This window comes from Camelus dromedarius, chromosome 27 (assembly GCF_036321535.1).
Source record: "Camelus dromedarius isolate mCamDro1 chromosome 27, mCamDro1.pat, whole genome shotgun sequence".
Taxonomy (NCBI): Eukaryota; Metazoa; Chordata; class Mammalia; order Artiodactyla; family Camelidae; genus Camelus; species Camelus dromedarius.
Genome location: NC_087462.1, coordinates 3,246,778 through 3,272,515, shown reverse-complemented (window position 1 = coordinate 3,272,515; position 25,738 = coordinate 3,246,778). Strand labels below are relative to the sequence as shown.

Sequence of the window (25,738 nt, the reverse complement as noted above, 5' to 3'; positions counted from 1 at the left end):
TGCCAGAACCTTGATTTTAGCCCCTAAAAACCCCTTTCAGACTTCTGACCTCCAGAACTGTAAGAAAGTTAATTTGTGTTGTTTTAAGGCATGGAATTTGTGGTAATTTGTTATAGCAGCCATAGGAAACTAACACACTCCAATCTGAAGTCCAGAGGCTACTGTTAAATTTCTCCACCTGCCAGACTCCGTCAACACGACTGAATGCATTTCTAGATGCTCAACCATCAGCCATGATGAGACCACACTGCAGGTGTCAGCAGGTATCAAGCAGGCCTACCCAAGCTTGAGAGGCAGATGAGATCTTCCAAACTGACGACACCTACCCCAGGAACCGGGCTCATTTCTGTTGAAAGCATATTATGTTTATCCCTGTGGTTGCAAAAACCCAACCTGGCCCAAAGAGGAAATACACCATGTTTTCTTCATGGACATTTTGTGCAGGGCACAGCCCAGGCTCCTTGGATCTCTGAGGTTAAGTGACACAGAAAGAGGTGTCTGGTTTCCCCTGCAGGAAAGACCTGGAGCAGTGGTGATGCAGGGCCCCACTGCTCTAGTCATTCTGAGAGAGTCAGAAGGGTTGGTTGGGTTCATTAACAAACATGAACAAGAGACTAGGCCAAGCATCTCCAAAAGAAACTTACCAACCAGTTGGGAAGACAAGATGTCGGTGTCTACAAAAGACATCACAGCAAATAAATCAAGAAACAACCAGCGTCTAGAGAACAGTCACTTGTAGAGCCTCTTCTGCTTCAGTGTCCCTCCCACCTAGGCACTGGCCCACTTGCAAATTGGGGACCAGGAATAACCATTTCCCTTTTGCAAAATGATTCACACTGGAAGGTCATGAAGTCATTCAACAAACATTGATAGGCCTCCCTTGTCTGAACCAGGCCCCAGATCTGGCAGACAAAGTCCTGCCCTAGAGGGATTTCCCATCTGATGGAGGAGACACAGGCATAAAGACACGTGTCAGTGGGGCATGGAGATAGGGCTTCACGATGCTGTCTGTGTTTCGGTGGGACACACAGCGCTCTGAACAGCTTGAGGACACAGCAGATTTCACATCCTGGCTGTAGCTACCATTTTCCTTCTAACACAGCCTGGTATCAATAGAGAACCATTAAAGTGAAAATGACTGTATTCACAATCATAGACCAGGCATCAATATATGAGCCCTGAGGGGTGTACACACCATGATTGGGGGCCAGCTGATGGGGCAGAAAACCCCTCTGGGCTCCTTGAGGATTTTAAAATTCCCAAGCTATTGCCCACCCCCAAACAACAACCTTGCCACCCATCATGGCCATTGGGAACCCCTTCCCAGAACCCTGGCTGGATGATGTCATAGACAGGTGATGTCACTGCGGCCAAGGAACCGGGGATCTCAGTGACATGGGGGAGGGGGGAGGATGTTTCTCTGCCACCCCAACCCCCCATGTCTGTGGTGAAGTCAATCGAATTAATGCTGCCCAAGGATGCGGTCTACCTGGCTGGCTCCACCATAAAAGGGCAGGTGGTTCTAACTCTGAACAGTACCCTGGTGCATCCCATAGTGAAGGTGGAGCTGGTGGGAAGAGGTTATGTGGAGTGGAATGAAGAAATTGGGGCCTCCCGTGATTATAGCCGGGATGTTATTTGCAACAACAAGGCCGACTATGTGCACAAGACAAAGACGTTTCCAGTGGAGGGTAAGGACGAGGCTGGCAGCCAACCCTAGCCATAATAAGAACCAGGATCTGGGAAGGTAAACACATCTATTAGTCAATCAACAAACCAACAAACCTCTAGGGATACCAGAAACAGGCAGAGGATTGGTTCCTGTGGTCACATGGAAAGAGATAGGAGGCAGACGACCAGTAGAGATCTTCAAGGGAAAGAATAACTAGACCCCAACTCTGCCACATTCAGATTTCAGGGCTGGACAGACATCAGGGAGCCTGAGATGTCCTTTCCAAAATGTGTTCTTGGGGGTGTCTCCAGGTAGTCTACAGTCAAGCAGAACACTTGGCCAATGGTTGGCTAAACAAAGTTTAATTTTAGACTTTTTCAATTTTGAGAGGGTAGTCAGGGAAGGTCTCTCCAAAGAGATGACTTCTGAGCTCACATCTGAGTGATACAAGAGGTACCAGCCTTGCAGATACCTAAGCTGGGCCTTCATACTCAGCAATTCAGCCACCTCTCTGTGTCCCAGTTAACCCATCTGGAGAATGGGAATAGGAAAAAGGCCTGCCTCCTAAGATTGTCTTGAAGACTTAACAACCTAATGGCGTGTAGAGCGCTTAGAATAGGAGGGGGTATATAGTAAGTGCATGATAAGTGTTAGTTCTTTCAACCAAAACACTCCCCCGCCCAACACCACCTACAGCATCAGATACCACCCTTCCCCATTTCCGAGAGAAGCATCACTGCCCCTCAGAAGCATCAGCCTCAAACAAATACTAAGCACCTACTGTATGCCGTGCACCGAAGGCCAAGCCTCTGAGAGGGCAGGGAGATTTGCCTGCCTTGCTCACTGCTGTAAACACTGCCTAAAACAGCCTCTGGCACACAATCTGGCCCCAAGATGTGTTTGTTGAATGAATGTGTGAACAAACCATGAAGGCAGGACCTCCAGTTTCCCTGGCCCCAAGCAGGGATGAGCAAGTCCAGGTTGGTGGTCCAGGGAAACTGGAGGTCCTGCCTTCATGGTTTGATGCCTTCACCACCCCAGCCGCATCACCCACCCAGGGCCGCCCTCTACAGCCCAGCTGAGACCTAATGTTTATGGGCCTAGGCTTTATCGGTCCCTAAGATCACATAGCTCAGCCTAGCTCCAGGACAGACAGGCCAGATACAGAATAACCCTCATCAAGACAATAGACAGAGAGGGAAAAAAAGATTCTAGAACCTTCTGATGGCATTGGTGTGTTTTGCTTTCAGATAATTGGTTAAGTGCAGGCAGCCACACCTTTGACTTCCATTTCAACTTACCTCCCAGGCTCCCTTCTACCTTCGCCAGCAAAATCGGCCACATCTTTTACTTTGTGCAGGCCTTCTGCATGGGCCGGGAGCACATTCTAGCCAAGAAGCGAATGTACTTGTTGGTTCAAGGGACTTCAGATTTCCACGCAGAAAACCTACCGCAGGTAGTGATGCAGGAGGAGTGGGGGGAGGGCTTGTCCTCAAAGCTCCCCAGAGGCAGGGGGAGGCGGGTGGGCAGGAGACAGAGAAAGCCCCGACCCAGAAGAAGGGAAGGTGTGAGCTGCTCCTCCTGCCCAGTGAGTTCACGAAAGGTGAATCAGAAACTAGGGCAGGAGCAAAGCCAGTGGCTCTCAACTGGGGTGATTCTGTGATTCCCACAGGGGACACTGGGTGATGTCTGGGGACATTTGTGGGTGTCACAACTGGGAAGGGAGAGCAGTGGCATTGAAGGGGCAGGGTCCAGGGATGCTGCCCAGGGCCTCAAATGTCCTAGACCCCATGGTAAATCAAGAGCAAGCAGAGGCCCCGCTGTGACCTCCTGAGCTGAGAGTCCTAGGCATTGGGTGACTCTCCAGGAACTTTGATAATGGAAATGGTGAACCCTACCACAAAGAAAGGAAAGGAGGTGGCCTCTGTCCCGGGGGAAGGAAGGGCCAGTGGCATGGGTCACCTGAGCAGAGAATTTTAGACGGCTTTTAGAGGCCACGTGCAGAGGCGGAAGTCCGGGAGGGTGGAGTTCTGTTGGCCAAAGTCACTTCACCTCCCCAGGGACCCAGAGAGTGGTGGCAGAGAGGGCTGGCATTTTAGTTTTCCAGGTCCATGTTAAAATCCCAGCGTCCCCATCTACCTGCTGTGTGACCTTCTGCTAGCGATGTTGCCTCTCTGTACCTCTATTTCCTCACCTGTCAAATGGGCATAGAGGTGGTACCTGCCGCCTAGGTATCAGAAAGAGCAGAGTAGACTTGACACAGTTCCAGGGCCTTGCCCAGTGCCTGGCACAAGTGGTGGGGTGGCCCCACAATATTTATACTCCACCAATCTTGTCACTGCTGCTGCCGCCTCCAGTAGTCTTACCTGTGTAACAAGGATCCTCTCTAACCCAGCTGAGCTCAGGGGAACAAGTTTCCAGGGGATGAGATGTTTAGAGGGGTGAATCAGCCCTGAGGTGAACAGACCTGAGCCCAAGGCCCGCTTGACCACCTGCTCCCTGTGTGACCTTGAACAGGCAAGGTCCCTTCTCCAGCCCTCCCCTGAAAGCTAATCTAGAATACAGGGGGCACAGGGCAGGAGTTGGGACCAGACCTGGCTTGAGATCTCTGTGGCCAGACACTTCATTAGCCAACGGCCTTGGGCAATTAACAGCACCTCCCAGAGCCTCAACTGTCTCCATCTGTACAATGGGAATAATAATAACACTTTCTTCCATGGGTGCTTGTGAAGAGTGCACAGCACTCAGCACAATGTCTTCACACAGGAGATGCCCGATAAGTGGGAAGAACTCAAATCACTATGATAGCAGCAAAGAGAGTTATTACAGATACATTCTAAGAGTATCAGAATACAGTATTTTTTCAACTACCCAGTCCTGTTTTAATCAGATTATTAGGGGTAGGGTGAGGACAGGAGCTGGTGGACTAGGGAAGAGGGTAATTCTCTGGTCCAAGTAGAGGTAGAGTCTTGACCTCCAAAGCCTGTCTTTCTCAAAGCAGCCGAAGGGAATCAGGCGATGACCCTCCTCTGCCTTCCAGGGTTCCCACCTCCCTTGGGGTAAAAGCCCAAGTTCTCCTCGTGACCCACAAGGCCCTGCACGACCTGTCCCTGTCCCCTCCCTGCCTTCACCTCCCCCTTCTGTCCCCCTTGCTCACTCTGTTCCAGCCAAACAGGCCTCCTCACTGTTGCTCACATCAGGCATGGACCTGCCCCAGGGCCTTTGCACAGGTTGTGCCCACTGCCCAGAACATTGTGTATGACTTTCCTAGCCTTTCCCTTCTTCCTTCAGATCTTTGTTCGGAAGCCACATCTTCAGTCACCTGCATTGCTCATGGCCTGATGACCTGCCACAACCCCCATGGAGGGCAGTTTAGCCATATCTAGCTAAATTAAAATGAATATCCACTATGCCCCAGCCACTTCCCTTCTAGAAAATTCTCCTACTGCTATCCTTTCACATGTGTGTGCAATGACATCTCACTGCACTCTCTGTAGTGGCAAGAAATTGGAAACAGCTTAAAATTCTGTTGCTAAGGGAATTAAAGTAGCAGTACACAGTCAGAGGTAAACTCTATAGACACAGCAGAGACAGACAGAGACAGAGACAGACTGAAGCAGCTCCGCATCTCCAAGTGACCGGGTTGAATGAATAAAGCCAAGTTCAGAGCAGTATGTCTAGCCTGCGCCGTTGGTGGTAAAAACAAGAAAAGCAGGCACTTCCTTGCAGGTGTAGCAAACAAACGTCTCTTTCCAGGGACCAGAGAAACTGACAAAGACACTGCCCCTTGGTAGGAGAGCGGGGGAGGAGCAAAACTTTCCCCTTTCTACTTTTTTTTTTAACATCTTTACTGAGATGCACTTCCCATAGCTTGTAATTCACCCGTTTAAAATGGCCAGATCAGTGGTTTTTAGTGTGTTCACAGGGCTGTGCAGCCATCACTACAGTCAGTTTTAGAACATTTTTATACCCCACCAAAGAAATCTTGAAGCCCTTAGCTGTCACCCGCAAACCTCCCTGTCCCCTCCCCTAGTTCCTGGCTACACCTCATCCATCCACTCTTTGTCTCCATGGATTTGTCTGGGCTGGACATTTCATATAAATGGAATCATACACCATGTGGCCGTTTGGGTCTGGCTTATTCCACCGAATATCATGTTTTCAAGGTTCATCCACATTGTAGTGTCAGGGCTTCGTTCCTTTTGAAGCATGAGTTGTATTCCAGTACAGGGATGGAGCATGCTTTGTGTATCTATTCATCTCTTGATGGATGTTAGTTTCCACGTCTTGGTTATTATGAATCGTGGTGCTACAAACGTACATTGTCCAGGTTTCTGTGTAGACATAGCTGTTCATTTCTCTGGGGTAGATGCCTGTGAGTGGAACTGCTGGGACAGACGGTAACTCTAGGCTTCACAGTTCGGGGAAGAGCTAGACTCCTCTCCACCACCGCTGCCGCATTTTACATTCCGACCAGCCGTGCACGAGGGTTCCAGCTTCTCCACACCCCCTTCTCCCTCTGCACATTTATAATTTTGAAAGATATAACCCATTGCCTCTTCTAACAGGCAGTACCACTGGGTAGAGGACTTGTCCCAAAGACCTTTTCTAACTATCAAGTCTCAGGGAGTCCCCCACCCCGCCTCCCGTTACTCCCATTACTCCCTCGCCACAGCCTCACCACTGTGTCTATCAGAAATGTGCTATTTACAAATGTATCCATCTCCCTGACCAGAGCAGGAGCTGTGCTGGTCTCCCCTGCCATGGATTTTGCCTTGAACTTGGCACCACGCTGATGCAAGTCAATACTGCTTGACTGAATGTATCCCCTCAAAGTTTCAAATATGCCAAGGGAATATAGGGGGTCCCAAGAAACTCCTAGATCCAGAAAATCGATGTTAAGTTTGTACCCCAACATCCCTGGAGATCAGGGCCCTTTGGCCACCCTGCCTGCGTGGGGTCTCTGCTAGACCACCACAAATGTCTCTTGGCACCTCCTTCAGGACCAGGACGGAACTACGAGCTTGGTCTTGAGTTAGGGCAGCGAGTCCCTTAGAGGCTGCAGGGTCCTAACGCATGCGGCGAATTTTCGAATAAGACTGGAGGAGTTTAGAACGAAGTGGCCTGCAATTAGCCTTCCACAGAGGAAGGGAAGTGTAGGGATGCTGAAGATAGGCAGGGGCCAGAGGCAGAGGGCAGGAGTGAGGTCGAAGGGGTCAGGGGTCGGCTCCAGGTCTGCAGAGGAAAGGCACTGGATCGGGAATAATGTTTTTCAAACCTTGGGTCATGACCCATTAGTGGGGTTCAAAATCCATTTAGTAGGTTGCAAAGCATATTTTTCCAAAATGGAAGAAGAGGCAAGACCAAAATTTAAAAAGTCAGAAAAAATCAATTTTTATGGGTTGCAAATGTTGTTTTTAATATAAAATAAGAAAATTGAACAGAGAATAAAATAAGTTAAATAGAAACAATTAGAAAAAGTCCATTTGGTGGGTTGCAATTAATGTTTTAAATGAAAGAATAGAATAGAATGTGCTAGAAAATATACATCTGGTGGGTTGCAACAAAGTTTGTTTTTATAAAACTGATGTGTAGAACAGTATTGAATGAGTATTGAACAGTATTGAATGAGTAAAATAAAATAGAAATTACCAGGAAAAATTAGTTTGGTAGGTTACAACATTTTTGTTTTATATAAAACAAAAGAATAGAATAGAATAGAATAGAATAGAATAGAGGAAGTAGGCTAGAAATAACAGGAAAATAAGTCCAGAGGGTCCAACCAACATTTTTTAAACAAATAAACTGAGTAGAATAGAGTAAGATGGAAATTATCAGCAGACACATAGCAAGGATAAGCATTATTTCATGGAACTTCTTTCTTTCATAGATCTAGATGTAGGGGGCATACAGATTTCTGGGTTTTGCCACAATGTTAAAATCTCTATGTTTTAACTCTGAGTTGTGGTTTAAAAAGAATAATATATGACAAATACTGTATGTGGCCTGTAAAGTGTAAAACATTTATTATCAGGCTCTTTACAGAAAAACATTTGTCAACCCCGTGTCCTGGAGCAAATTTTTCTCCCCATCATTGTAGTATAGTTGATTTATAATATTACATTAGCCTCAGGTGTATAACACAGTGATTCAATATTTTTATAGATTATACTCCACTTAAAGTTATTACAAAATAATGGCTATATTTTCCTGTACTGTATAATTTATCCTTGTTACTCATTTACTTTATTCATAGTAGTTTGTGTCTCTCAATCCCTACCCCATCTTGCCTCTTCCCTCTTCCTTCTCACCACTCATAACCGCTAGTTTGTTCTCTGTATCTGAGTCTGTTTCTGTTTTGTTATATACATTCATTTGTTTTATTTTTTAGATTCCACGCTTAAGTGTTTATATAGAGTACTTGTCTTCCTCTGCCTGATTTATTTTACTGAGCATAATACCCTCTAGGTCCATCCACATTGCTGCAAATGGCAGAATTTCACTCTTTTTATGACTGAGTAATATTCCACTGTGCATACAAACCACATACTCTTTATCCATTCATCTGCTGATGGACACTTAGGTTGCTTCCATATCTTGGTTATTGTAAATAATACCGCTATGAACATTGGAGTGCATGTATCTTCAAATTAGTGTTTTTGTTTTCTTTGGATATATATACCCAGCAGTCAAATTGCTGGATCATATGGTAGTTCTACCTTTAGTTTTTTGAGGACCCTCCATACTGTTTTCCACAGTGGCTGCACCAGTTTACATTCCCACCACCAGTGTACAGGGGTTCCCTTTTCTCCACGTCGTCGCCGACATTTGTTATTTGTAGGCGTTTTGATGATGGCCATTCTGATGGGTGTGAGGTGCTGTCTCACTGTGTTTTTGATTTGCATTTCTCTGACGATTAGCAACGGTGAGCCTTTTTTCATGTCCCTATTGGCCATCTGTAACGGCGTCTTTGGTAGAACAACTCTTCCTTGCATGGAAGCCCAAGAAAAAGCATCTCTCGGATGCTCCTTCTAGCTGTTTTATGATATCAAAGACATGGGAACAATATACATGTCCATCATGGATGGGGGACAGGTAAATAAAGTATTTTCCTACACACACCAGTGCCATTGTAAAAACAAATGAATCAGGATTGCAGGCACCAGTGTGAATGCCTTTTGAACACAGAATGTTGAGCTAGAAAAGCAAGTTGCTGGAAAACATATAAGGCTTGATTTATTTAAAGCATTCAAATATGTAAAACAATACTGTGCATTTCGATTGAACGTAGATATACTCCTAAACAATATGAACATTTGCTTGAGAATGACAAATGTCAAATTCTGATGATGGCTACCTGTGCAGAGAAGGGGGCAGGGAGCAAAGAGGCGAAGCACACAGAACCCTGCAGATTTCAGATGAACTGGTAATAATGTTCGATTTCTCGCGGTGGCTGGAAGTCACATGTGAGCTTGTTACATTACGTTTTAACACACTTTTTACTAAAACAATATATCTTGTTGCAGTCCCTCCGTGTGTGTAGTGAAAGAACAAATGTGGAGGTCCGAGAAAGTGATTACTATAAAATTCAGGATAGTTGCAGTCTGAGGGCAGAGTTGGGAGCTTAGCGCAACTGAGAGACTCTGGGGGAAAACCAGCAGATGTTTACTTCTTGACATGGATGGTTATTATAGTAATTCACAAAGTCACACATTTGCCCCATGGGGTTTTTGGTATCTGTGCTGTATTTCCTAATAGCATTTAAGAGGTTTTTTTCATGCATAGATAGGATAAGCCCCCAAATTCAGGATAATGGTTACTTCCTAGAAGGAAGAGCAGGGAATGACAGTGGGGAGGGGTCCCTGGGGGCTTCAGCTAGATCTCTGATGTTCTATTTCTTAAGTGAGTCGAGATCTAAGCAAATTAGAAGAAGTCCTACATGCTGGTCAAACAGGTAGTAGGAACACGGCTATGGTGTGCTAGTAAAGGGTTAACAACCAGCTCTGGTGCAGGGCAGCCCTGATTTGTACTCTTTGCCAATTTTCATGGTGTAAATACCCTCATTATGGCCAATTTCAAGATACCACCTGGACATCTCTAATGTGGAGTGGGAAGGGGGTTTGGAAGTATTTATTACACTATTCTCTTTTTGTACGCTTAAAAGGAATACACACCCACACACGTGTGCACACAGACACACACACACTCACACATACTAAGGCCCAGGAAGTAAAAGCGGAGGGCCAGTCATTGTAAGCCCACCCACATCACATCAAATCAATTTTGTTTTTTGGAATTTGAGGGGTTCTTTTTAATTGAAATACAATCAGTTTATAATGTGTCAATTTCTGGTGTATGGCATAATGTTTCAGTCATACCTATACATACATATATTCCTTTTCATATTGTTTTTCATTATAGGTTACTACAAGATATTGAATGTAGTCCTCTGTGCTATACAGGAGAAACGTGTTTAAGGCTGCATTTTGAGGCTTTTATTTAAATACGTTACCTAATTTCAACTCTACCATTGCCTTTTCATGATTCAGAGCCCGTAATATTTTCTTCTTAAATCTGAGCTACTTGAGTAAGCCCTAGGTCTTGGGCTTAGGCTGTGAGACAAGTCCCTGTCTTCCAGAAAACTAAAGCTCAGAGAAGTCAAGCCACTGGTTCAAGGTCACACAGCAAGTGAATAATGGAGTTGGAGATAAAGCCAGGGTCTTGTGGATTTCTTAGGCTTATTTTGCAGAGAAGGAAATTGACACTCGGAATGGCAATGGGCTTAGATTAAAGCCCTCTGATTAAACGGCAAAGCTGGGAGATGACTTTTGGCTGCAAAATCCCCAAGACTCCGGATTCCATCTCCATGCCTTTTACTAGGAGAGACTGAAAAGCCTCAAGGTTTGGAGAAGCGATAGTGGTGGACTGTCAGGCAGGCAAGCGGATCTGGTGGAGGTGGCCTCACAAGTGTCTATTCCCCCCTCGACTTATAGAATCCTCTGCTCGTGGAGGCTGAGAAGAAGGTCTCCTACAACTGCTGCAGCCAGGGCACCATCTGCCTGCAAATCCAGATGGAAAAAAACACCTTCAGGCCGGGGGAGAGGGTCATTTTCACCACGGAGATCAACAACCAGACCAGTAAGTGCATCAAGACGGTCATCTTCGCCCTCTACGCCCACGTGCAGTACGAGGGCTTCACGCCCAAGGCGGAGCGACGGTCTCGGGTGGACAGCAGTGAGCTGCTCCGGCAGGAGGCCAACACCCAGATCACACCCTTCAACACCACCAAGATCATCAGCACCTTCCACCTCCCGCCGGTGCTGTCCGTGAGCGGCGGCTCGCAGGACAGTGAAATCATGAACACCCACTACGAGCTGGTCAGCACTGTGCACCTGCCCTGGTCCATGACCAGTGTGAAGGCCAAGGTGCCCATTGTCATCACCAGCAGCCCCGTGGACTCAGACAGCTGCATGCTGATGGAGGGAGCAGTGCTGCCCATGAGCTCAGATTGTCAGAATTAAATGCCCAAACGTCTAAATTGTAAAAGCTTTATCAGACTCTAAGGCGGGTCCTTCCTTGGTCTGACACTGATGGTTTTCAGATGAGTCAGGGCATGGGTGGCATGTGGCCTGAACCTCACCAAGCTCCAGCCCTGCAGGCATCCACTTGTCCTATCCCAAGAAAGAGTACTAGATGCCAGGAGAGGACAAAGGGAACTGACAAGGCCTTCCAGGACCCTGCCCCAGTTGGCACCCCAGACCCATCTCCTTGTGAGCTCTCTCAGTGCCTCAACCAGGGATCCCCAGCTGGGAGTGATCTGCCCTCCAGAGGATGCTAGCAAAGTCTGGTTGGATTGGTTGGCCCGACTAAGGGGAGCAGGGATGCTTCTGGCATCCAGTGAGTGGGGGCCAGGGTTGCTGCTCCACCCACAGGGCCCAGGACACCCCCCCCCCCATGGAGAACGACCTGGCTCCAAATGTCAGCAGTGCTGAGCAGGAGAGACCCGGGCTGGGGCCATTTATGGGGACAGGTGGTTGTTGAGTCCCCGGACTGGGTCTGTGGGCATCTTACCCAAGTCAAGTCACAGGCCTCCTTCACTCACAGCCCCTCTGGGGCTCTCCTGCTTCACGCAGGATAAAGCCCAGGTCCTCCCTCCTGGCTCATCTGCACATGTCCGACCCATCAGCAAGTCACAGGGGCTCTTTCTCCAAAATCTCCCCGGAACCCTCCCATTTCTCTCCCCTCCTCTGCCTCTACCTGTTCCCAGCTTCCTCAACAGTCACCTGGACCAGTGCAGTTGCCTGCATCTGGGCCTCCGGGTTCCTGACCTTACCTCCCCATCCTGTCCTTTCTGCAAATAAAACTCCAGGACACCCAGTTAAACTTGAATTTCAGAAGAACGATTATTTTTTAGCATAAGTCCCCCACCATACACTTTTTTAAATTGAAGTGCAGTCAGTTACAATGTGTCATTTACAACGTTGTGTCAATTTCTAGTGCACAGCATCATGTTTCAGTCATCCATATACGTACGTATATTCCTTTTCATATTCTTTTTCATTATAGATTACTGCAAGGTATTGAATATAGTTCCCTGTGCTATATAATAGAAACTTGTCTATCTGTTTTATATGTAGTAGTATCTGCAAATCTCGAACTCCTAATTTATCCATTCCCACCTCCTTCCCCCCCAGGTAACCATAAGTTTGTTTTCTATGTTTGTGAGTCTGTTTCTGATTTGTAAATAAGTTCATGTCTTTTTTTAAAGATTCTACATATAAGTGATATCCTATGGTATTGTTCTTTCTTTCTGGCTTCACTTAGAGTGATAATCTCCAGGTCCATCCATGTTGCTGCAAATGGCATTATTTTACTCTTTTTTAGGGCTGAGTAGTATTCCATTGTGTGTGTGTGTGTGTGTGTGTGTGTTTGTGTGTGTGTGTGTGTGTGTGTATGGTGTGTGTATATATATGTATGTATATACATATATATATGTATATATATGTATATACATACCATAGCTTCTTTATCCAGTCACCTGTCGATGAGGTCCCCCACCATATTTGGGATATACTTCTGCTTTTTAAAAAAATCATTCGTTGGTTATCTGATGTTCCAATTTCACTGAGCATCCTGTATTTTTTAACTGGCAATCCAATTCCCCAAGCAACTAAAAGACTCTCCACATAAATCAGGTCACCACACCCATTGACTTAAACTTTTAAAACCTCTATCGGGTGCCCCCTGCACTCGCTGAGGCCCACTAGGTCCTATGTAGTCAGGAATGAAGGAATGGGCCAGAAATGCTGCTTCCGGGCTAATGACTCTGAAATATTTCTCCAGGCACCGCAGGCCACAAAATACCCACACCTGCCTCACCCCTGCCGCGGGCCCTCCATCAGCCATGCAGGCAGGAGGCATATACACTTGAATGGTAGACCCAAGGCTTCCCAGAACATTTGGAGATGCTGTTTTAAGATCAAACCTTTTGGAGGGGAGGGAGTGCAGGTAAAATGCACAGATTTACTTATTTTCTGATTCTCTCTTGAAAAAAAATTTTTTATGGGAGCGATCTCTCACCTTCAGCCACGTTTTTAGGGCATCTCCAAAATAGCTTGGGTGGAGGTCCTGGCTCCCTGGAGGGGGTGGTTGCTAGGCCAGGGTGGGGATATACCCCTGCTGGTTTGAGTATGTGATCTTCCCTTTGCAGTGGACAAAAGGATCCAACCCTGGGGCGGTGTCCTTCGGCTGCCCCTCTTCCAGAAAACTCTGTCCTTAGCCTTAGCCAGAGCATCCTTGAGGCTCTGGAGGCCAGGTCTGGGCCATCCCCACATCCCCAGAACTAGGTCCAGAAGGGCTATGATCTTCAAAGCTGCAGAGCAAATGCCACCTCCCCCAGGAAGCCTTCCAGGCATACCTCTTGTCCTCCCCAGACCGAGTCCCTTCCTCCATCTGGTTCTGACCACTTGCACTGCAAAAGGCCTTTGTCCAGCTCTGTTCCATGTGCTGGGGGAAAATTAAGTTGGGGGTACCACAATGGAGTCCTCCTCAGGACCCCAGCACCCCCCCCATCCCCAAGTGGTTGTTCAATATATAACAAGTGATTGTTATATACTATATGACAGCACTGTTCAGGATGCCACTGCTCTTGGATGGTGGGATAAAGCATTTCAAGAATGCCAGAAGTTAAAAAATAAATAAATAAATTTTAAAACAGGGGGTACCTCCCCAGTACCTCCATTAAAAAATGTGTTAGTGCAGTACTGAAAAAAAAGTGTGAGAAGTGAGAAGTGCACCAAAAACCAGCTGGTGACTGCCCCCATAGCTGAGGTGTCATCAGGCTGGAGGAAGGGGCGCCTTTGAACCAGAGCGAGGCCTTGGATTTGCTCCCAACTCGGCCCACTTCCTTCTGGTTTGAGACAAGGGTTTTCTCCTCTCTAGGCCTCAGTTCTCCCATCTGTAAAATGGAGAGAACAATGGTGTTCGCCTCAAGTTTGTAAAAGATGAAAAGGGCTAGTACATGCACCACTTTCAGGAGAACATCTGGCACACAGCAAGCAGGGGCCAGATGCCAATGATAAGTTTTAGTATTTGTTTCCCTTCCGTGGGCTTCTCAAATGCCAACAGCTCACCAATCAGGTCCCCGTCACCTCCACGTCACCAGTGGTCATCAGGGGTTATCTTCCTTTGACTGTCTCAGAATTTTCACTTGGAAAAAAATCCAGTTCCTATAGAAAAGAGTTGAAGGAACGATACAACAGATGATCATCCACCTCCAGCCTCCAACTGTTGATTGTGGCTATATTTGCTCTTTTCTTCTATTTCTTTCTCCCAAACTGTAGCATCATCATGCTTGGTCCCTACACTTTGCACTTTACCCTGTACCCTGAGAAGTAGAAGCATCTAGGTAACCATAGTAACACCGTCTCTCTCAGGGCTCTGACATAGATGCAATTCCATCATCTCACTTATATACACTCCATATTCTGATTTCCCCACTGTCCCAATATATCTTTTTTATTGTAAAACACACACAACATAAACTTTACCACCATTATCACTTTAAGTGTACAGTTCCATGGCATTAAGTATGTTCATTGTTGTCCAGCCATCCCCATCATTCAGAATTTCCCAGCTTCACAAACTGAAACTCTGTCCCCATTAAACAGTAAACCCCTGTTCCCCTCACCCCTGGCTCCTGGCACCCACTTTCTGTCTCTCTGAATTGACCACACTAGGGACCTCAAATTAGTGGAATCAGATAGTATTTGTCTGTTCATGACGACTTATGTCATCAAAGTTTCTCCACATTGTAGCACATGTCAGATTTTATTTTTTTAAAGGCTGAATAATATTCCATTGTATGTTTACATCACATTTTGTTTATCCATTTATTCATCGGTGGACACCCGTTTCCATCTTTTGGCTATGGTGAAAAATGCTGTGGACACGGTGCACACATACATATCTTTTTGAGACCCTGCTTTCAATTCTTCTGTGTATACATGTGGAAATGGATTTGCTGGATCATATGGCAATTCTATGTCTAATTTATGAGAACTTGCTATACTGTTATCTACAGTGGCTGCATCATTTTATACTCTCATCCATTGTATCTTTTATAGTTGGGAGGTTTGGGGGCAGGGAGGTGGCTGACAAATGTGGCATTCAACGGGAAACACACATGGAATTTTCTTGTCACATCTCAGGTCTTCTTTTTCATCAAGAAGGTCCCTTGGCTTTTTTTGTGTGTTTTGCAAGAGTCACTTCTCAGGGGCCAGTTGTTTTGCAGAATCTCCCACAATCTGATGTTTCCTCACAATGAGATTCAAGTTGTGCCTTTTGGGCAGTAAGATTTCACAGGTGATACTGAGTCCCCCTCCCTGTGTGGTACCAGGAGGCACCATGTCATCTGTCATGATGTCGATCTGTCACCATACTGGTGGTGATGTGAACCTTGGACCACTTGGTTCCAGTCATATTGACCAGCTTTCCCCATTACAAGGGAATTTTTCCTGTTGTAATTGCCAAGCAATCTGTGGGAAAGATATTCCAAGATTGTGTGACCAACTTATCTCAGAACCTTTCACGCAGTGGTTTCCGTACCCCCCTTGCTTGAATCAGTTACTACACTAGAGGGTGGTTGCAAAACTGTGATTTTTCTAATCCTATAGACTCCTATATTTGCCACCTGCATAGTTCTGCAAAGAGGGCCTTTCTGTGCTCCACTCCTTCACCCGTCCTGTCTGTCTAACCTTTCTCCAGCATTCCTTATAGCTGATCATTTCCTCTTTACTCACACATCCTCTTCCCTTGATTTCCCTGATGCCACGCTCTTTTCACTCTTCTCCCACCTTCTCGGACTTTGTATTTAGGGTTTCTGCCTTCTTCAAAGCCATAGGACCCATGCCTCTTCTTCTCACCCTCCTCTACCAGGTCCTGAAACGTGGATGACCTTCAAAGTTCATTTCTATAGATTTCACTCCTTGCTCAACATTTTGAACTCTGGAAACGCTAGTCCAATGGCATTGGGCTTGATCCTGTGGCTTAGGTGGGAATGTCTGGAGTGCTTTTCTTTGGAGATGGACCAGAGAGTTAGGATTGGAGAAAACAGATTTGAAAAAATCACTCTACTGACCCTGTGGATGGAATAGAGTTGAGAGAGAACACAAGAGTAGAGATATGTTCAGGAAGCTGCTAGGTCTGAATAATAACAGAAATAATGAGGACAATCGTAATAATACCATGGCACAGATTGCTCCTTTTCCATCCAACATTCTTTCCTCCTGGGCACATGGCTGGACTACATTTCCCAGCACCCCTTGCACTTAGGTGAGGTCATGTGACTGATCTGGCCAATGGGGTGCAAGAGGAAGTGATATAAGTCACTTCCAGTCTGATCCTTTAAAAATTTCCCTTGAGACCCTTCTTCATTCTTTCCCCCTTTTCCAGCTCCTTGGGGAGGACTGTTTGGAGGAGAGCTGCTCAGGAAACTTGATCTGTACTTGATTATTGCATACCCAAGAAAGATAACTTTACTGAATGAATGACCTCCACTAAAGTTGGGAATTTCTTATTCCAGCCATTGGTTAACACTAGGATTTCTCCACCTCCGTACCATTGACGCCTGGGATCAGATAATTCTTTTTATGGCAGACGGTCCTGTGCTTTGTAGGATCTTGAGCAGCCTCTCCAGCTTTTACCCGCTAGATGCCACTGGCACCTCCTCCCCTAGTGGTGACAACAAAAAATTTCTCCAGACATTGTCAAGTGTCCTCTGAGTGGGCAGAGTCACCCCCAGTTGAGAGCCTCTAGGGTACTCTAATCATACAAGTAGCCACATTTTTGGAGGCCCTTGGACACTGTAAGGATATGGACCTGATGTGGCCCCAGCTACACCTGCCATCTCATCTTCCCCCATCCCTGCATCTGCCTGCTGCTCCCTCAGCTCCCTGTTTCAGTGAAGATCCCACTTGAGGGTCATCACTGACTTCTTTTTTTTCAAATTTGCTAATTCTGTGGTTAATATGTGTGTGTGTGTGTGTGTGTGTGTGTGTGTATACACATATACATATCTTTCATCACTGACCTTTTATTCTCCCAAGTTCTATTTGTCTTACTTTCTACTTATTAAACCCGTCTACCCACCTCTCTCCATGTCCCCTGCCACCATCAATGCTTGCCTGGACTATTGAGGTAGCCACCTCCCAGGTGGCTCTGGTTTCACTCTTACCCCTGCCCCCTACAGTCCATTCTCCACATAGCAGCCAGAGAGAGAGCTCAAAATGCAGTTGTGATCACAGGTTCAGCTAGGGCTGGAGAAGCTGCTTCTAAGACTCCCTCACGTGGCTATTGGCAGGAGGCCTCAGTTCCTTGCTACGTGGGCTTCTTGGGTGTCCTCACAACCTGGCTACCCCTGGGGCAAGTGACACGAGAATGAGCAAGGAAACTATGGTGCCTTTTATGACCTAGTCTCAGAAGTGTCATAGGCATTTGACATAATCACTTCTGCCATATTTTGTTTGTGAGAAACAAGTCACTAAATTCAGCCCATACTCACAGGGAAGAGAATTCGTTTCCACCTTTTTTTCCTAAACAAGTATCAAAATTGTGAATGTATTTTTTAAAAAATCACATTCCCCAACCAATCCCTTGGCAAATTCTATTGGATCCACCTTCAAAATCCTTCTAGACTGTTACCCTTTCCCTTACCACCAGCTTGGTTCAGCAACCTGAGTGTCCATAAACAGATGCTGAATACACAAATGTGGTCCATCCATACAATGGAATATTATTCACCCTTAAAAAGGAAAGACATTCTGACACTCGTTCCAACGTGGATGAACCTTGAGGACATGATGCTCAGTGAAATAAGCCAGACAGAAAAAGACAAATATTGTGTGATTCTATTCACAGGAGGTCCCTAGAGGGGCCAAATCTATAGAGACAGAAAATAGATGGTGGTGGCCAGAAGCTGGGGGAGGGGAGTGAGTGAGTGTTTCATGGGGACAGAGTTTCAGTTTGGGAAGATGAGAGAGTTCTGGAGATGGAGGTGGGGAGGGTCGCACGACAGTGTGAGTGTGCTTAACGCCACTGAGCTGTGCACTTAAGAATGCTTTAAATGGTAAATTTTCTGTTATGTGTATTTTACCACAATTACAAAATTTTAAAACATCCAACCCCTACCATGCCCCATACCGTGCTGTGTATTACATCACTTAATCCTCTCCATCATCTGTGAGTTAGAGACACTGATCATCACCCCATTTTGTAGATGAGATAACTAAGGCTCAGAGAAGAGCAGTGATTTGCCGAGTGCTCACAGTCAGAATTGGACCCCTAGCCCCTGTGCATACTGCCTCTCCATGAACCACAGTGGTTACTATTACTGCTTCATCCAAGAAGGAAGGAACCCATCTCAGAGACACAGAGCTGAGGGGCTGACAGCATCAGCCAGGGTCCCTTGGGGTCAGTGAGTGGCCGAGCTGGGATGGGGACCCTGGAGGTCTGAGCCCACATAGCCACTGCAGGCTTGATCTGAGAAAAGGAGCTGGGGCTGTGGGTTTGAGTCTTCATTTATACTGCCTTTCTGGGCCTCAGTTTCCCTTACTGCAAAACGTGACAGGATGCTCAGGAAGCAGCCAAGGGGAATGGGTACCTGGGAAGGCCCAGGAGTCCAAAGCACAGGCTCGCTGAGCCTTAGCTTCCTCATCTTTAAAAAGGACATTATATTTAATAATAATTATTATTATTTTTCACCTCCACAAGGCTCTACCTTTGGGACTGGGCTGTTCTCAGCAGGGGGCCATCCTGGGCCCTGTGGGGCGTGGAGGAGCATCCCTGGCCCCCACCCACTGGACGCCAGGAGCTCCCCAATGAGACAACTAAAGAGGCCTCCAGACACCCCCAGGGTCTCCCTGAGTGGGACCCCCCTTGCTGTCCACATTATAGGGTTGGAGGCCTACGTTGCGTTAGTATATCTGATGGTAAATGCTAATGATTCCCAGCTGTGCAGTTTATGAGCTGTGGGGGGAGGTCATTTCCGTTTCTGAGCCTCAGTTTCCTCATCTGTAGAACTCGGATTCAACCAGAGCCCCTCCCTCCAGAAGACTGGTTTCAAGGAACCAATGTCTATAAACATCCACCAAAGTAAGCGCTCATGGCAGAGGCACCATTGTTACCCCAGCTGGCATCTTCTAGAAGATTCTGGTCCGCAACAAAGGGCCCCTGCACCCTCCCTGCTGGCTACCTCCCCTCCAGGCCTCAGATTCGGGGACCACACAGGCGGGCGTTGGGAACACTTCCTGTGCGGTGGCGTCCGGTGCCCGCTGGGCCAGGTGGGCCAACGGGAGAACGCAGCTGGGGCCGCCCCACTTCCTGCCCCGGGTGGAGGCGCCTCTCATGCTCCTTTGCCCCCACCCCCAAAATAACATGCGCCCGGAACCAGAGCAACCAGCGCCAGCTGCAGCCTCCAACCTGGGGGACAGGCGGGGGCCAGCAGCTGCCACCACGGCGGCGCCTGCCCTGCAGGGAACGCCCCCCCTGCTGCTGCCACCTCCGGCATTCCAATCCCAAGAGGGTGACCTGGCCTCTCCCAAGGTCAGACATAGTCGCTCTGAGCAGGCAGGGCTGGCCTGGGGGGAGGGGACTTCTCTGCCACCCTGGGTGACAGGGGACCCACTCTGGCCAGAATCCCCAGACCCCAGGTGCCTCCACTCGTCACCTCAAGGGACCGTTTGAGGGGGAAGAGGGGCTGGTTACTAGGACAACAGCCCCCAACCTCCGCCTGGGAACAAAGGGGTAGCTGGGAGAGCCAAGGACTGTGTGTTCCTTCCCCGCCGGCGTGACTGGCACAGCCTGGCAGCTGGCACTCTGAGGGCTGGGCCAGAGTCTCCGGGCCTGGCCACCCCACACACGGCCACTCAGTGTGGGGGTGGCGGGGGTGGGTGGTGGCCGCAGCCCCAAGGGATCTGGTTCCTGGTCAGCTGCCCCCAGGCCTCTGTCCTTCCGGTACATTCTGACAAGGAAGTCTGCCTGCTCTGCCTGCAAAACTTCACAGAAAGGCCGAGGGGCCTCTGATGTCTGACTCACAGCAGGATGGGCCACCAGGATGGACGGGGACAAAGGCCATGTGGAGGCCGTCCCACTGCCTGGACCCCTGGCTCTGCTTTCCGGGACTGGGGGTGCCCAGTGGGACCCGCCTGGGCCGGGAGGGCCAGCACAAGGGGCCAGTGGGGCTGGGAGCAGCTCCCCTCCCCCAAGCCGCGCAGGGGGCAGCGGGCAGCTGGCGCCACCAGGGCTGGGGGGGCGGGGATGGGCCAGGGCCTGTATGTTAAAAGACCCCCGCTTCCCGCAGCGAGCACGCCAAGGAGACAAAACCCTGCCTTCTGGCCATCAGTCCGCAGTTGGTCAGGCTGTCCACGCATTGGCTGGAGCTGAGATGGCGGGGAAGACGTGGGCAGGCATGTCCTGGCTGGGGCAGGGTTGCCAGAAAATATGCAAGATGCGTAGGGAAATGAGTAATTTCTCAGCATAAGTATGTCCCTTGCAATATTTGGGACATACTTATGCCAAAAAATATTCACTGTGTATCTGAAATTCACATTTAACTGGGTGGCCTATATTTTTAGTTGCTATATCTGCAAACCTAGGCCAGGGGCTTTGGGAGAAGCAAAACTGCTTTCCAACGTCCCCCACTCCCCAGATTTGCTCTTCTGCTGGTCCCAGCCTTAGGAATGGCCCCACTGTCCACCCCTGATTGGACTCTCAGCCAGAGACCCATGTCAGCCTCACCTTCCACCTCAGCCAGTCCACTCTCCCTCCCATCTGCCCACGGCTCCCAGCAGACAGGGGCCATGAGCTCCTGCCTGCCACCCACATCCCTCCACCCTTCCCTGAATCTCCAAGGCTCCCCCCCCCCCGTCCCCAGAGACCTGAACAAGGCCCATCCCCTGTTCTGAATCCCCACTGCTCCCCACCGCTCTCACAATAAAGGCCCAAAAATCTCTGCTTGATATTAGAAGCCCATTCCCCAGCAGGACTCCAACCAATCCCAACTACAAGCTCCTGCCCACCTCCTTCTCAAATGAGCCGGGGTTTCCCAAAAGCTTCCTGTTCTCTCAGTTTCTCAGATACAGCTCATCACTACAACCTGAGTCAGTCCAGCCCTCCTCTGCCCACAGCCCTCCAGGGCTCCCACTTCCCTCTGGGTAAAAGCCCAAATCCTCCCTGTGGCCCACAAGGTCCTGCACAACCTGCCCCGTCCCTCCCTGCCCTCACCTCCTCCCTTTCTCTCCTTTGCTCAGTCTATTCCAGACACACAGGCTCCTTACTATTCCTCCAACAGGCCAGACAGGGTCTGCCCCAGGGCCTTTGCATGTGCTGTTGCTGCTGCCTGGAGCACACCTCCTCCCAATAGCCACACAGTCCAACAGCCTTCCTTCCTCCAGGTCTCAGCTCAACTGTCACCTCCTCAGGGAGGTCTCCCTGGTCTACCTTATTTAAAATTACAAACCGTAGAATAGATAAACAAGATTATACTGTATAGCACAGGGAAATATACATAAGATCTTATGGTAGCTCACAGAGAAAAAAATGTGACAATGAATATATATATGTTCTTGTATAACTGAAAAATTGTGCTGTACACTGGAATTTGACACAACATTGTAAAATGATTATAAATCAGTAAAAAATGTTATATTGTTAAAACAAAATTACAAACCACTCCAACTCCCCAACCTACTTTCCTGCTGTCTTTTTCTCTACAACTCACAACACCTTCTAATACACTATGTGGTGAGTGTGGTGTGTGGTCTGTCTCTCCCACTAGGATGTCAGCTCCACAAGGGCAGGGATTTTCTGTCTGGCTCACTGCTCTATCCTGAGCAGGGCACACAAGAGGCATTTAATAAATAATTCCTGAATGAATAAACATCACTGTGCCTGCAATGTCCTCCTGCACCATCCCCTTCCACCTTCCAAGACTGAAGCAGGTGGGCTCGTTTTCCTCTCCCAGGTTTTCTTTATCCAAAGAGTGGCCCAAGAGATCTTTGGAATGTTCTAACAGACCCCAGCTGACCCCACTCCAGAACTTTCTGTGGCTCCCCAGTGCCCCCAGGACTGGTCAGCCAGGCCCTTGCCAATCTGCCTAGCTCCATCTCTCCTCCCTGACACTCCCCACCCTCCAGCCTCACTCTGCACCTTCACCCTCTCTGTTCCCTTTGCCTGGAACAGCTCTCAAGTACCTTTACCGGCCTGAACCCTACTCATCTCCCAGGCCTCAGATTAGACTTCACCTCCTCCTAGAAGCCTTCCAGGACCAACCCCCAAATCTAAGTCCAGCGACTCCTCTGGGCTCCACCATGCCTGTGCACCCCCCTCACAGCCCTGACCACCTCCATTTCATTCACCAGGTCCTCAGAGCCAATGTGCCATCAGACACAAGAGACTCAGGGCCCACAACACTTTTAGGAACACACCAAATGGGTTCATTTGAATTTATCTTAAAAGCAGAAGAAAAAAATGAGTAAAATAATACCAACACAGTCGTAAAAGATCACCTGTAATATTTTTTCAAGGAAGGAGGCGCCTGCAATAGCACGGGTTTCCCAGGCCTGTGAAGGTCTTCGTGAGGTCCTGCTGGTCCCATGCGGGTCTCCCCAGTGCACTATGAAAGCCACAAAGGCAGAGGTCGAGACTGGGTCCCCATGGCTGCCAAGCAGCAGCCTGGAACGCAGCAGGTGCTTAATAATTGTTTGTCGAATGTCTGAATATCCAGTGAATCGCTGGGTCCTCATGGCCAGGTCTGGCCTGGCTCACATATAACAGGGGATGCTTGATTAACGGTAGATGGGTGGACAGACAGCCGACTGACCGGGATACCAATCTGGGAGCAGCAGCGCCACCTTGTGGCACAATGCTTGCCTGCCTCTCCATCTCCTAGGCTTCAGTGGAAACCATCTGAGTTTTCAGTCCTTCCACTAGAAGGGGATTGAGAGGGGGAGGGGAAGAGGGAGGGGAAGGAGAAAAAAGAGGAGGAAGAGGAGGAAGGGGAAGAGGGGGAGGAGGAGGAGGAGGAGGAGGAGGAGGGAGCAGCCAGTGATCTCAGAAACTCAGACCTTGAGCCCAAAACCCACAACCACTCATTTCTGGCTGTGTGTCTGACGCAAATTACATCTCCTCTTGAATCCTTTGCTTCCTCAACGAGAAAACGGGGAGAATCAAAATCAAGCCTCTGAATAATGTATTCAGCAACTATTTCTTACCTCTCACCCCAGGCCTCCTGGATAGTTGCTACCCTCAAGGATCCCCTACTCCACCCCCGCCCCCTGCCAAGGCAGGGAAGTGACAGAATTTTCATGAAGACATCACTGGGGCAAAGAAAGGGACAAGGGTTTGGGGGTAGGGTTGTCAGGTTTAGCAAAAATAAATAGGATGCTCAGCTCAATTTGAATTCCATATCAGCAATGAATAATGTTTAGTGTAAATACATCCCAAATATTGCCCAGAATATATTTATACCTCCCCAGTGTATGTGTTGTTGATTTGAAATGCAAATATAATTGGACATCCTGTATTTTAACTGGCAACCTAAGCCTGGGGGAGCCTGGGGAGGCAGGCAGGAAGGCTTCCAGGAGGAAGGGGCAGTGGTGCTGGAAAGGAGTGCTAAGGGTCGATGGTGTGGCCATGTTTCCTTCCCCTCCCCCACCCACACATGTGCCCTTGACTGTGCTCACAAGGGACTGGAGGTGGGGTTGATCCCCACACCACGGAAGAAGGTGAGGATGGCTGCTCTCCTTTGGTTCAGAAGATGTGGGACAAAATAATCGGAACTTTATTTTCCAACTCAGAATTGAGTTACATCTCCTTGACCAGGGATATTTTGGTCATATCCCAGCACTGAAGGCCACTCGGAGGCTGAAGTCTACCAGGCATATCTCTGGGTGACTTCCCAGCTCTGTGACCTTTGACAAGTCCTTTAACTTCTCTGAGCTCTACACATCCTGGACCTGTTCTTCTCTAGCTCTCTCCCTCTCCTCACTCTGCTTCAGTCACACATGGGTTGGGCTGCATCTCCAAATCACCAGGTGTGGTCCAGCCTCAGGGCCTTTGCACATGCTATTGCCATCATCAGGAATGCTCTTCCCACCTCTCCTCCTTCACTTCTGTGATCAAATGGCACTCTGAAAGGCCTCCCCTGACCACCCTATTAAAAAGGGCAGGCCCCACATTCTCAGTCCCAGCCCTTTGTTTTTCTCGGTAGCACTGACCACTACCTGATCCAGTTTGCATTTCACTTGTCTCATTTACTGTCTATTCCCCCACGGGGTGGTGAGCATCACAAGGCTGAGATCTATTTTACTCACTCCTGTGCTTCTCTCACCCAGCACAGCAGATCAGTAAGAACGGTTGAATGAAGAATGAGTAGGAAAAAAGAACAAGTGAGTAGGAAAAAAGGCCTGCAGCAAATGTAAACTTTTTATCTGTTATAATTTGATATATCTGCCTTAATCATTTTGGGGCCTCAGACTCACTCAGGAATCTGACAAGCTGCATGTGGTTACTTAAATATATGTATTCGGTTTCTTGGTGTGCAACAGACAAATGGTACCGGTGGCCACTATATTGGATGCCGCAGAATTCTAGAACATTCCCCAAATCTCAGAAAGGTCTATCACACAGTCTATCCAGAAGTCCCACCCAAACCTACATAATTTAGCAGAGGTGGCAAACTGGTAGCTGATGGACTGGATCTGGCCCCATCGTGTTTTATTTGGTCCAGAAGTTTTCTAAGAGGCAGGACACTTCGTCCACAGTCTGGAATCCCCATGAATCTGTGAGTCTCTGGGGGGTCTCCCCAGGGTAAGGCTCTGCTCCCTCTAGGCAGGGCATTCTGCCACTTTTTTAGCAGAGGCCTTTACCTCCTGCCTGGCCCCTGAGGCCATCTAAGTTTGAGACCCTCGTCTATAGACCAAAAGAATAAATGATTGTGGGTGGAGGGAAATCCAAGTGACACACCTTCTACAAGCAGTTGATCCAGGGGTCAGAGATCTAAGAGTTAGCCCCTGCACTGTCCCTGGGCCTCAGTTTTTCTAATCTGTAAAATGGGGGTGATAAGGGACACATAGTATGGGGAGAATTAAGCGGCCCCATGCAGGTCAGGGCAAGCTGTTCATAATGCTGGGTCGGGCTTGGCTCCATTACTCTCGTGCCCAGGGTGGGTGGGTGCGTGGCCCCTGACAAGCTGGGTGCATTACGCAAGAATCTCAGTTCTCACAGCCTCGGTTTGGCCACTGGAGAAAGAGGGGGGGGGGACCTCAGGATTGCACTCACATCCCAGGGCCGAATTCACAGGGTCCCTGATGGGAAGGCGACGTCCCTTGGTTGGATCCGGCGTCGTACAGGGGTCGCCCACCGGGTGTATGGCTGGGAAGGCGCGCGCGGCCGGCCAAAACCGGCCATTCGCGGACTTCGCCTGTGGCTCCAACTTCCCGGGCCCGGAGAGGAGGCGTGGCCTGGCGCGACTCCCAACCGGATTGGCCCTTCGCTCCGTCACTCTCAAGT

At 48.4% G+C, this 25,738-nt stretch overlaps 1 protein-coding gene and 1 long non-coding RNA gene across 2 annotated transcripts; one reads left to right on the top strand and one right to left on the bottom strand.

Annotated features, from left to right (window-relative positions):
• The first annotated feature begins 1,430 nt into the window (after window positions 1–1,430).
• On the top strand, window positions 1,431–11,235 carry ARRDC5 (arrestin domain containing 5). The gene is made up of 3 exons (XM_010983328.2): window positions 1,431–1,691; window positions 2,923–3,128; window positions 10,666–11,235. The coding sequence occupies exons 1-3, from the start codon at window positions 1,439–1,441 to the stop codon at window positions 11,191–11,193; spliced, it is 987 nt and encodes a 328-aa protein (XP_010981630.2). The 5' UTR covers window positions 1,431–1,438; the 3' UTR covers window positions 11,194–11,235.
• LOC135319440 (uncharacterized) lies at window positions 10,304–25,655 on the bottom strand. The gene is made up of 3 exons (XR_010378021.1): window positions 25,508–25,655; window positions 14,305–14,400; window positions 10,304–10,731 (listed from the first exon to the last, which is right to left on the bottom strand). It is a non-coding gene; the product is annotated as an uncharacterized LOC135319440 (long non-coding RNA).
• Between the last annotated feature and the right edge of the window lie 83 nt (window positions 25,656–25,738).